The sequence below is a fragment of the Natator depressus genome, chromosome 6 (genome assembly GCF_965152275.1).
Source record: "Natator depressus isolate rNatDep1 chromosome 6, rNatDep2.hap1, whole genome shotgun sequence".
Classification (NCBI taxonomy): domain Eukaryota; kingdom Metazoa; phylum Chordata; order Testudines; family Cheloniidae; genus Natator; species Natator depressus.
Genome location: NC_134239.1, coordinates 77,947,377 through 77,960,839, shown reverse-complemented (window position 1 = coordinate 77,960,839; position 13,463 = coordinate 77,947,377). Strand labels below are relative to the sequence as shown.

The 13,463-nt window shown below is 41.0% G+C and overlaps 1 protein-coding gene across 2 annotated transcripts in view; it reads right to left on the bottom strand.

The window, feature by feature from the left end:
* The window catches only part of AQR (aquarius intron-binding spliceosomal factor), a 112,909-nt gene that overhangs the window by 30,789 nt on the left and 68,657 nt on the right, over window positions 1-13,463 (bottom strand). For both annotated transcript variants that reach the window (XM_074955777.1, XM_074955776.1), the window contains exons 24-29: window positions 10,855-10,964; window positions 8,026-8,161; window positions 7,138-7,347; window positions 6,049-6,186; window positions 4,597-4,668; window positions 1,054-1,241 (exon numbers count right to left, since the gene is read on the bottom strand). In XM_074955777.1, the coding sequence (XP_074811878.1) occupies window positions 1,054-1,241; window positions 4,597-4,668; window positions 6,049-6,186; window positions 7,138-7,347; window positions 8,026-8,161; window positions 10,855-10,964 (854 nt within the window). The remainder of the gene's footprint in view (window positions 1-1,053; window positions 1,242-4,596; window positions 4,669-6,048; window positions 6,187-7,137; window positions 7,348-8,025; window positions 8,162-10,854; window positions 10,965-13,463) is intronic.

Sequence of the window (13,463 nt, the reverse complement as noted above, 5' to 3'; positions counted from 1 at the left end):
TTTCTATCTTTGCTGTTCTTTTCTCTCCCCTCTTGTGTTTGTCTTCTATGAATCAGGATTGAACTTTAACAGCTCATCTCATCTACTTTTCTCAATTTTCCCCCAAAAAGACAGTTATCTCCATCTAAGAGACTGTCAAAAAAGGGTTTTTTCCCCTTTTAAAAAAACTCTCTACAGCTAAAGGGAACAAGGGTTGTTGTTAAAATGAAAGCACTATTTAATACATTTCAAACGCTTTAATTGTTTTTCCTTCTTTTATGTATTTTTAAACAAACAGTCAAAAGGATTTTAAATAGTGTGTTTGCCATGGTAATAAGCAGGCTGAGGTCTCTGTATACTAAACCCAGACTCTTGTTTAAAACTGTTTTATGTTGGACAGTTTCAAGGTCATGTTAACACCTTTGACTATTTGGGCCCTTCCTTCCATATAAATGAACACAACAGGACCCACTGGAGGGTATGGAATACTGCTGTGATGTCCTCTCTAGGACTAGTCATTCTCAGGTTCCTGAGTCTGGAGTTTAAGGTTGACTGTATTGATAGAATAAGCTTGCACTCCAGCCCTGAAATGACAAATGTGTGAATCATGGATGCAAGGGAGAAATGGAATGTATTGTATTTAGTTGGGGGCTGAAGGTGATGGCTAGTGGCATTCTGTTATTTTCTTTGTTGGGCCTGTCCTGTAGTAGGAAACTTCTGGGTACCCTTCTGGCTCTGTCAATCTATTTCTTCACTTCAGCAAGTGCGTACTGTAGTTGTAAGAACGCTTGACAGAGATCTTGTAGGTGTTTGTCTCTGTCTGAGGGGTTGGAGCAAATGCGGTTGTATCATAGAGTATGGCATTTGCTCCAACCCCTCAGACAGAGACAAACACCTACAAGATCTCTATCAAGTACTCCAGTTCCTTAGAAGGATACTCCTACCTCCACTCACTGTTAAAGGGTTAATGTCAGATCCAATTTGGCCTTAATACTTAAGTAAGTTATTCAAAACCATATGTTTTCAACCTGGTACCTGTGAATAAGACCTCCTGACTTTTTTCTGTTATCTTACCTTGCTCTTGCTCTTCCTTGAGCATCCAAGTCAACAGTTGGCACCCCCACACGAACAAAGCGTGTAAAGAGAGACTGTTCCATGTTGGAATATTTTTGGAAAGCCATGTTCTTAATGACAGGTGGCAACTGATGATGGTCACCAATCATAATCCATCGTTTCAGTCGGCTGAATCCATCCTGGGGGTTCTATTAAAACAATTTAAAAATTGCAAAAACCTGGGTTATCATATGATCAGGCATTACCTTTATTAAAATAATTCTAGTAAAGGGCCAAATTGGCTTTGTTATAAGCACTAATTTTCAATATTGAATATCATTTGTTTTTAAACTGCACTGAACTGCAAATAAAATATCAGTCTAAAGCAGCAGTGGGCAACCTGCAGCGTCAGGGTAATCTGCTGGCGGGCCGCGAGACAGTTTGTTTACATTGACCGTCCATAGGCACAGCTGCCTGCAACTCCCAGTGGCCGCGGTTCGCTGTTCCAGTCCATTGGGAGCTGGGAGCTGCGGGCAGCCATGCCTGCGGACGGTCAATGTAAACAAACTGTCCCACGGCCCCCCAGCGGATTACCCTGATGGGCAACATGCGGCCCAGAGGTTGCCCACCACTGGTCTAAAGGCATCTATTTCTACCCTTCCAATGTCTCCCATGACCTAAAAAAGGAGAGTTTAATATTTTATGCTAAATTGCTCTTTTTAATTAATATAATCAGATAAATTTGTCCATTAACACAATAAGAGTTATAACAAGAATGAATTTGACCCACTGCAATGATGATATAACAGAAGTACTAATGCTCTATTACAAAGGGCAAAAGGAAGAATCATATGTACCTTCAGAAATTATGGATACAAGTTAAAGGAAACTGCAGAAGCAATACAACTGTGGTTTCTGCAAGCCTTATTGTGCTCCTAGTTTTTACCTTTGACAACACCTCCACTTAAAGGGAGGCTGCATGGGGCAGCCAATCAGGGCCCAATGAGAGCTGCAAGGCAGAGCAGGGTAAATTGGTGCTGGGACCTCAAGGACTGAGCACTGTGTCTCTAGAAGGCTGAGACACCTGCACCTTGAACAGAGCAACTGCTGCCAAAGACTGGGGGAGCAAGTGGAGCTGGCTGCCTGGACTGGGTAGTTGCATGCCCTGAGGAAAGGCAATGAAGGTGCTAGGGCCATGGGGAAGTGTCCCAGAGAGATATGACAGCTGTAAGAAGAGTAAGAGGCACAGCAGGAAGCTGCTATCCACAGGGTACCTGGGCTGGGACCCAGAGTAGTGGGCAAACCTGGCTCCCCACCCCATTCGCCACTGGGGAAGTGGCAGGAGTTAGACTGACATAGCTACCCCTCCTCCCCGCAGAAGGGGGTAAATATGGATGGTGGGCAGAGTCATAAAGAGGACACTGTGGGATTTGGACTGTGGCGGGTCTGCAGGCAGAGTTGACAACGGGAGAGACAGCACCTGGAGACGGCATACCGAATGGCAGAGCGAATCCCCAGGATGGCCAACAGGAGACGCTGCAGTGAACCTCGTGACACAGGGAGAAGAAAGAGGAAGAGGGAAACAACTGCAAGATATTTTTCTGCAGAAATCAGGATCTTTGTTATATTGGTCACAATGTATTAGTAATATTAAGTTGCTTTCAGAATGATCCTTTTACTTATTGAGGGGATCAGACACAAACTACTGTTTTGGAAATCCAGTTCATCAAATTTCTAGCCACCAAACTGGGTTTTCAAAAAGTGTTTGAATGATTCTTTCCGCTGCTAAGTCATTGTTCAGGGGTGTGCTGGCCCCTCAGTAGCTATGCCAGAGCACAGCCCTAAAGGGCAAACATTGGCAAAGGGACAGAATCCCCGCCCCCCGCACCTTCCCAACCCCCTTACATCTTCTACACTTCAACCCTCTTCCCCGCACACACACACTCCCCCCTCACTGCTCTGAACCCCTATATGCCCTAGCTCTGCACCAAAACAGTTACATGAAACTGAAAATTTCATGAGCAGTGCATGTTAGAGGGCTGTATATCAGGAACCCCTGGACAAAGTAACTCAGCAAAATGCTTTCTTATGTTTACACTCAGTTCCATTGTTCAGGAACAGGGTGAAGTTGTGATTACATGACTCTGGTATGCATTCAGCATATTTCATCTTTCCACCATTTAAATTAATGCTAATTTCATTGACAATACTTCTAAATTAAAATCAAAAGCTGTATGTGGATTTTACAGCACTTTACAATATTGCTCTTAAACCAGAAAGTTTGGTCTCAGTGCAAAGTTTCCGAAAGGAAACCCTGCAGAATGCAGACAGAGAGCTAGGAACACACAAAACACATTCTCAGAAAGCTGCCATGGGTAGGGTTTGAATTCAGAGTGAACAGGTGCTGCTCAGATTCAATGACCACAGCATGTCATCTTGAGTGTCCCAACTCCTCTAGCTGTTAACAGAGGCCTAGTCTTGCTGCACATATGCATTTCACTTTTAGGCATAGCAGAATAACTCATGCCAACCGGGAGTTACAAACTTTGCCCTTAATAACTTTTGCAATGTTGCTTCCCCAAAGGGGCAGTGGGAACTGGGCACTCCCTGAGATCATTCCTGAGTGGCTGTGATCAGTTTGTGGAGGATTAGAATCACAGTTTGAGCCCCAGGTGTGTGCAAAGAGAGTGTCTGAAAAATCAGGTGATTTCGTAAAGAGTTGATTTTGGGGGAGGGTGGGGTGGTTGTATCTCAGGAACCCCTTGTTCAAATGACTCAACATTTGGATCAATAAGTCTCCCCTGGATCCCACGAGGTACAGAAAATTTCAAGAAAATCTGAGTAAGCATGTCTGTTTTAGAGCACTTACAATAGTCAACTTAAACAAACACTCAACCATAATTACATCAGAGCTAATGAATTGCTAGAATGATTCCACAGGTTACAAGAACAAAAAAAGGATTAAGGAGAGGTCACACGAAACAGCTACATTTATTTTATATGCAGAATATTGCGATTTCACAGTTGCCATCTTAGGTCTACTTTAAGTGAATTTTGAAATAAGCAATTGTTACAGAGAGGTGCATATAGCTCAGACAAAGATGAGAATTTTAGTCACTGATCCATACACTGAGTCAGTATATATACAGTCAGTATAGCTGTCCCCAGGGCCAGCTGCTTGGTCAGCCCTGGGGTCAGCCACACCAGCCGCTGCAGAAGTCACAGAGGTTGCAGAAAGTCATGGAATCTGTGACTTCCGCGACCTCCATGACAGACATGGAGCCCTACTCATAATGAAGAGAGTTTATGAATTTATGGCCTGATCTTGAAAGCGCCAACCCTTCCAAATTCCTACTACTTCAATGGAAACTGCAAGTACTCTGGAACTTTCAGTACCGGGCCCTCTTTTGAGGATGAAACAGATATACCCATGATGACAAACTCATTTAAGTGTAATAAGCAAATACTATTCTCAAGAATGCATATCACACTTTCAGTCATTAGCAAAAACATACTGTTCAAGATTTGAGCGAGAAGTAATTTATTTTACAATGAAATTCTCACCTGCAAGAGGAGAGGTATAAAGGTTTCTATCTCCAGAATCTGAGCAGACTCTTCCATTAAGATGTTATCATACTGAGAGAGAGGGGAGGGCAGGGAGGGGGATTAAATATTCTGGTCAATAAAAACATAAAACAAAAACAGAAACAGGAGTACATTTTTGATGGAGAGAAGTTATTTCAGAACCACATATACAGACAGTTGAAATTAACTTTTCATAGACTTGTACCAAAGGAGCAGCAACATTTCTTTTCTGTCTCAGAAGCATCCATGAGCATGAAGGCACATCTCCATTAGAACCTAAATAAATAAGTCCACAGGATTCTTCTGTGACTGAAATTATCATTATTAGAATCAGCCTATAATGCTGCTCAGTACTCAGTCAACAAGGCTCTAGCATAAAATGAATGTTATGTCTATCTTTTCAGAGGTAAGTGTGGCTTGTATCACTGACAGAATAAGCTGAATACCAATCCTGTTCTATTAAGTTTTTGATTTACTTTGCATTGGGTCCCTATCTTATCTTCTCCTTTTCTTTCTTGTTCCAGGAATAAGCCCTAAGCTCCTTCTTCCATTCATACTTCTGAAGGTCCACTGGCAGGAAGGATGGCCGGGGGGAGGGTGGGGAGGGCGGACGCGGACAATGGACTTGCTGCTGAAGACAGATTTACCAGGGAGACAAGCATTTCTTCTGTTTATCCTGCTCCATTCCATTACCCACCTAATAGCCATATCTAGTTGGGAGGTGGGGAGGACAAAGCTGCCCAGTCACATCTCCAAACAGATCTGCCTGCCTTGGAAGAAGGACCAAACTCGAAAATCAAGCTAACGTTTTTTTTAGTAAACTAATTTTGGTCTATAATTTATTTTCTATCTAACTGAAATAGCTATAACAGTATAAAAACTGTGTGCTGACCAAACCGAAGTGAAAATGCAGCACTGATATTTACACTCTACAATAGAATAAGCAAGTGTTGCTGCATGAGCCTCTTCTTCAAATTGTTCATTATTTAATTAAGCAACATGTTAACAGGTCCTTATTTATTTCAGCTCTCCACCTGCTTTTATCTTGGCATGCAATCATGTCACTACAATTTACCACATTAGTCTACTTCTGCAGAAATTTACAATTTCTTCAAACAGAATGATATACATTTATGGAATGCATAAATAGTAAGAAAACAAGTCATGACCATATACACAACAAGAACACTCTGATATATGCAAGCAATATTCAAATTAACATCTTTATGACTTTCAATACTCAAAATACCTTAACGGATCTCAGCTTGTACTTATGTTGATTATTTTTAATTAAAAAAGGAAAACTAGGTAATTTAACAGATTAAAAATTGCCGTGAGTAAACATAATGTAGTGGTCTATGTTTACAATATAGGATGTTTAACGTAGGAAAATATTTTAGATTACCACATTGCCATTATTGGAATCACTACCTTGAAGCCTAATTCAACCAGGTCATGTCGTTTCAAGGCCGCATGAGTACAAGTCATTGCAATGATCTTTGCTTCTTTCACCAAGAGGTATTTGGATCTATCCAGGCCACTGCGGAGGAGTTCAAATGCCCTGAATTCCTACAGGAAGAGAAAAAAGCACTCAAGAATGAGAATACAAAATGATATTGTTTACAACAGAACTATGCACTCAAAAGCTATCTGACTTCACTCCTTCCATTCTTAACCAAAAAAATATAAGTAAAAAGTACTAGTCTACAACAATTTCATGTCTGATTAATTTCTTAGCTCTAACAAAACATAGCTGTGAAATATAAACAAAATTTCGAAAGGACCTATAAAAATACACCCACAAAAAACTGGAACACCTATTTGTGCCCGCAAATTTAAACTTACACACAAACAAAATTGCCTGATAATCTGAGGACACATTCATTTTTAGAAACAACTTGCTTTCAACTGTTCCCTCTTTTTTTGAGCACTGTTTTTTATTGCTTCACAGGATCAAATTTAGAGATTAGAAAATTAGGCTCATATAGTTTTAAAGCCACTAAATACACTGCCTAAATCAGTGACTCTCTAACTAGACTATTGTGTCCCTTTCAGAAGTCTGATTTGGCTTGCGTATCCCCAAGTGTCACCTCATTTAAAAACTACCTGCTTACAAAATCAGACATAAAAATACAAGTGTCACAGCAAACTATTATTAAAAAAAATTGCTTACTTTCTCATTTTAACCATGTAATTATGAAATAAATCAATTTGAATATAAATACTGTACTTACATTTCAATGTATAGTATATACAGCAGTATAAAAAAGTCATTGTATGAAATTTTAGTTTGTACTGACTTTGTTAGTGCCTTTTATGAAGCCTCTTATAAAACTAGTCAAATATTTAGATGAGTTGATGTACCCCCGTGGAAGACCTCTGTGTACCCCCAGAAGTATGCATACCCCTGGTTGAGAACCATTGGTCTAGATTTCCTTTTATACTATCTGGTTTAAAAAAATGCCTCCTCAAATAAATAATTCCAAAATTTCCAGTAAATTGAAATTTTACAAATGTTACCTCAAGTTGAGTGAATATTTTCTTAATATGTCTGAAACACCCTTCAGCAATTTCCATGTCCTCTTCATAAGATTTGCCTTTAAAAATTGGTTGAGGGGCATTTGCAAAATACTGATGAAAAGGGAAGAAACTAGAGACATCTGCAACTTCAGGAAGCTTGCCACCTTTAACTTTCACTTTGCTAATATACTCCTCCCAACGAGACATTACCTGCAGCAAACAAAGGTGTCATAATAGTGTATATATTTTTTCTATTCAACAGGGTTTTGTTTTTTTTAAAACCTTAGACTACCTATTTTTATTTAGTACATATTTGCATAAAAATCACAGGTTTATATTTGGTTTTCAACATAATTTCATAAAAATAATTTACAAATATATCCAAAGAGAAATTACATTTCTTTAGTAAGACTAAACATCTCTGAAACAGATAAATTACTATTTTGATGTTGTACTCTCCCATAAAAATCAAATGTAAAGTGAATTTCCAGTTATTGTATGTACTCTTTGTTTTCCTGCATTTAGTTATCTAACAAAAGCAAAAGCAAGTTACTACCTTGAGATCTATCATCAACAGCATGAAGAAGCTTGCTAAGACTGTCATATCTGAAGAGGAAAATCCAGACCAGAAATGTTGCCAATAGTTGTACAAAAAAGCAAGAATGCTGGCCTTTCAATTTGTGAGTCATCAGGCACAGAGTTAAAAACAATAGCAACACAAACAAGTAACATTGTAATTATAGCTTCAGTTGCTGTCTACATTTTGAGCCACCAAACAAAACCATTTCTTTAGACTCAATTCTGAGAAATTCACTCCAATATCCACGTTGTGCTTTATAACATAGGGAGGTCCAAATCTGCTCTTTGGAAAAATATTTAATCTCTTACTTGGTATAAGAAGAAGTGGCCAGCTGTTTCACAAGTATAAGAAACATCTCCTGGGACCCCCAGGCTCTCTTGTAATCGTCCAACCTCCCGTAGAAGCTCCAGTCTTCGACCCAGGACATAATTAACTCTTCCATACCTACAGAATGGATGCAACGTGATACAAAGAATTATGTATTCTGAGTTTCTTTCTCAGCTGAAATGAATGTTGCTGAATGCCCATACTTGGATGTCACAAAAATAACTACACAGAACAAGCACTGGCCTTTATTAGTTACCAGTAAAACCAGAACAAAATCCTGCTACCTGTTACTATATATATATATATAATACTTCTATGCCCCCTCTCATCACAGAATCAGAGTGCCTCAAACATTAATGAAGTTATCTCACATATTCCTGTGAGGAAGGGAAGAATTATGCAATTTTTACATGTGGAAAACTGAGGCAGAGAGATTCAGTGACCTGCCCACAGTCATATGGGAAGTCTGTGGCAGAACTAGAAATTTCACCAGTAATTCCCGAGTCTCACTCGCACATGCTTCCTTATGTGAACGCCAAAGCTCTCTGTGGTTATCCTTTCATAATGCAGGCTTAGCATTCTTAGAAGCACCTCTGTGTCCATCCTCTGATGGCCGCACCCTAGACAGGTAATTGGACCCACGGGCGGCGGTAAAGGGGATACCTTCTGTCTGTGCTCAAAATGTTCATTTTACCCCATTCAAACCCAGAATTGTTTCCTTTGCACAGTCAGTTTTCCCAGTTTAAGTCTTTCACACAACAATGGGAGAGAAAAAATTAAACAAAATGAGAAAATGTGACTAAAACCATAACAAATGGTATAGGAAATCAGGTGTGGCAATAGTATGTGACACTATTTTAAACTCTTTCCCCTCCCACCCAGTTATATTGAAAACACCCCCTAAAGGTCAAAACAAAAATGTGTTACTGAGCTTAATGAGTTTTTTATACGTGTGCTTTTAAAAGATTATTTCTGAATGTGAGAAAAGGCTAATTTTGAAAGACAACAGAAACTCCTAACAAAACATTTATAAATGCAAGTTTTTCTCATAATGACTAACAATGGAACCTCCTAGGACTCATGATTATTTCTATTTTATCAAAAAACAGGGTAGCTGAAGCTGGAAATTTGAATACCTTAAGTTACAGAACTGAAAAGAGCATTATTTTACAACTGAAGCAATGAAATTACTTTTCCAGTAGCCATAATCAAATATGCTTTCTGGAGTGTTAAATACAAAATCCAGCCTCCAGAGTTACAAGTGGCCACAACCAGATTTCTCACTAAAAAGAAAAATGTTCTGATTCATCACAATTCATGTCACAATTCATGTGTCTAGTTTTGTTTAATTAATATGTAAATAGCATTCACACGGGGCTATAAGCACCTTTCATATGTTAAAAAGACAATTGTACTGGTATGAAGAATAAACCCAGAAACAACCCAAACACAGAAAGTAATCAGTCAGAGAAAAATACCAACCACCCCAAATCCCTCTCTCCTGCCCCAAACAGCATTACTCAGCATACTGTTTTCTCCCACAAAAGCCTAGGCATAGAGCTGTAGCTTTGTAGAAAGACCTGAAGGTCAACAGTCTTGGATCATTTTGTAGGGGGAAATGTTAATGCATTGTGTAAATAACTGGGTGTTAATATTTGTTTGAAGTGTTACTGTAGCCATGTTGGTCTCTGGATATGAGAAACACAAGCTGGGTGAGGTAAATCAATATATTGTCAAAATAATCCAGTACTTGTTCAGTTCAATTATTTTCCAGTGCAAGCCTCTGATTCTACAAACATTTACTAACATGTGTAGCCCCAGTGAAGTCAGTGGGACTACTCACACATGTAAAATTAAGCATGTGAATATTTACAAGAACAGGTCCTACATCTGTACAAAAGTTAAGATGAAGAACGGAAAACTTTATGAAATATGTATAATTGTTAATCACGGACACATTCTTCAAAATGTATTATTCACCATTACAGTATAAGCCCTTTAGTTTCAATGGATGTTAAAAAATTCTTTAAAAATTGCAAGCAATTCTGTAAAATAATTACAAGCAGAAGGGATCTGAGTTTAAAATTTCAGCCATTCTATAATATGCAATATTCAGCATATTGCAAATCAAAACACCATGAATAGCTGCAAAGAGATTTGAAATTGCAAAGGGTGCATTGTTTTAGCCTTCAATTTGCATTTCATTAAATAAAAACTCCATAAAATGTGTACATGCTTAAAATATATTTACAAGTTCAAACATCTAGATGAAGATAGGTGAATACACAATTGCCTTGATATGTATAAAAATAGAAAAGTACAGTTTTTTTAACTGAATTCGCTACAAAACTGGAAAAAAAAAGAATTAGCTAACTTAAGCTATACTGAAAATAAAAGCCCTGTATTCAGGGCTCTAAGGGTATGTCTACACTGCAATTAAAAACCCACAACTGGCCTGGGCTTGGGCTAAGGGGCTGTTTAGCTGCAATGTAGACGTTTGGGCTCTGGCTGCAGCCTGAGCTCTGGGACCATCCCTCCTCACAGATCCTAGAGCCCAGGCTCCAGCCCGAGCCCAAGCCCTGCAAGCCCGACCATGGACCAGTCAAAGATGTGTAACTGCAGTGCAGACATAACCTAAGTTACAGCTGTAGTAATACTAAGTTAGGACATAATTTTATGGGAAAGGAAGCATGAGTCTAAGCAAACTGCCCATTGTTTATTACCAATGAAAGTAGGAGTTTAAATATACACTTGCCATGTTTACACAAATTAGCTTATCATTAGCACCTTCCTCTTGCCCATCAGCTCACCTGCTGAAATCTTTCTCTGTCTCCAATTCCTCCTCTCCATGACCGAGACGCAGGAGGTGGCGCTCATCAATGTCTAATGCCATGATTTTCTCAAACAGCTGGTTCAAGGCCTAGAGATTGACAAGGACAGGGGAAAAGGCAGTTTTTAGACGTTCAGAGGCTCTTGCAGGGAAAACTGAAGATTTACTATTGAGCATGCTAGTAAAGGATGCCTAATTTGGTAAGAACTGGAACCAAAGCAAACATGAAGGCAACACTTAAATTAGAGCTCTTAATCTTGGGGAGGAAAAGAAGTCAGTCTACTGATACTGCTGCCTCTATATGCTATAGATACACAGTTAAACAAAACAAAACAGCATTCACCTCTACTTCAAGACTCTGCTTAAAAATACTGGCTATCCGTTTACAAAACCGTTTCAAGTACTAGACTTCTTAGCATCCAATTATTTTTTGCTATGAAAGCAACAAGTCATGAAGTAATGACACCCAAACCGAATTTTGTCCATTTACCATTTATTGTACATGAATTGTATCAAATAATCCGGAAAAGCTTTATCTAATCCTGGCAGATGTCCTGGCTACGTTACAATTGCATAATTCAATTCTGCCTTCCTAAAATTCCCCTGTAGTTTCAACTGGATAGGATGTACTTCACATTCTGTCTTAAACAGTTATGGAGTAGTGCTGCTTATAGGCTTTCACCTCAGGTATGGCTTCATTTCACTGATGACTAAAAGGAATCCCTGTGTATAGAAGTTTGCAAACACTAGCCTATATGCAGGTAATGAACTCCCTAAGGATTACCTCTCTCATCACCCTTTGCTTCATCAAAAGCAGGACTGTTTCAGACTCAGACAGAAGCCACTGTACCAACACAGCCTGGATACCCCTATTCCAGATTGTAGCCAATCCACAGAAGGGTGGGGAGAGCTGTGGGTCAACTGCATGACTGCTTATATTTGTTTTGGTGGAAGATACAGAAGTGGTTGCTCTCTTGTTGTGCCAATTAGAATGCCAGTAGAGGAGTGAGGTGGGATGTGGAGAAAGTTATTTAGAGAGGTTGGGAGGTATGTACTAAGAGTGGCTGAACTCCCCCAGATGATGATAATGTTACATGGCCTAATGACTGATCTGAGCAAAGGGGCAAGCAGAATTGGCAGGTTTACACTGCCTGAAGTGAGAGGAGGCTGCTAAGCAGGGCCTAAGGACACTTTGACTAAAAAAATGGTAAGAAATGCAAGGGTGTATGGTGTAGTCTATGGCCAGTGATCAATAACTCTCTCTATATAGACAGACAGACACACACACACACATGCACGGTGGATGAGTTAAAGGTGCATCTCTGGACTGCTATAGTGGTAGGTTTTCCTGATCACATCTAGACAACTAGATTTCCTGACTAAATAATGATAGGAAAGGTAATTAGGTCTCTATGGCTGTGATGAGACGGTGGATGTAGGGAGGTGTTGTGTCTGGTCTGTATGTTGAAGACAAGACACAAGCATTATAGGCCTGGATTCTATCAAAAAAGTTGCACATGTGTAACTAAACTGATCTAGTCCAGGGGTCGGCAACCTTTCAGAAGTGATGTGCCGAGTCTTCATTTATTCACTTTAATTTAAGGTTTCGCGTGCCAATAATACATTTTAACGTTTTTTATAAGGTCTCTCTATAAGTCTATATATTATATAACTAAACTATCGACATACGTAAAGTAAACAAGGTTTTCAAAATGTTTAAGAAGCTTCATTTAAAATTAAATTAAAATGCTGATCTTACGCCGCTGGCCCGCTCAGCCCGCTGCCAGCCTGGGGTTCCGTTCACCTACGGCCGGGACCCCGGCAGGCAAGGGGCTGGCAGCCAGAACCCCAGACTGGCAGCTGGCTGAGTGGGGCCAGCGGCCGGGACCCCAGACTGGCAGTGGGCTGAGCGGCTCAGCCCGCTGCCACTCAGCCAGCTGCTGGTCTGGGGCTCCATCCGCCGGCTCCTGCCAGCCAAGGTCCCGGCTGCCAGCCCTGCTCAGCCCGCTGCCCGTCTGGGATCCCGGCTGTGCCCACATAGAGTGGGTACCTACCTTCACCCTGGTTCTAGCCCATTCTCTTCCTCTCTCTCTGCACTGAGCTGAGGGTGGGAGTGCACTGAGCACAAGGCTGGGGGTGAAGGAGCAGGCTGGGGGTTGGGGTGTAGGGTCTGGCCAGGAACTAGAATGAGGGAGGGGGCTCAGGGTTGGGGCAGAAGGTTTGGGTGTGGAGTGCTTATCTGGGCAGCTCCCATTTGGTGTGAGGGAGGCAGGTAGGAATGTGGCGGGCGGGGTGCTTGAGCTCCCGTTTGGTGCTCCGGGTGGGGGTGAGAATGTGGGAGGTGCAAGAGTCAGGGCATGGGATGTGGGGGGGCTGGGTATGTGTGGGGGGTGCTGGAGTAAAGGCTGGGGTCGTGGGGGGTGCAGGGGTCAGGGCAGGAGGCTGGGGTGTGTCAGGGGTGCTGGGATCAGGGCAGAGGGCTGGGTGGGGGGGCGAGGACAGCACAGGAGTCAGGGCATGGGGTGTAGGGGGTGCTAGAGTGAAGGCTGGGGTTGTGGGGGGGTGCAGGGGTCAGGGCAGAGGGATGGG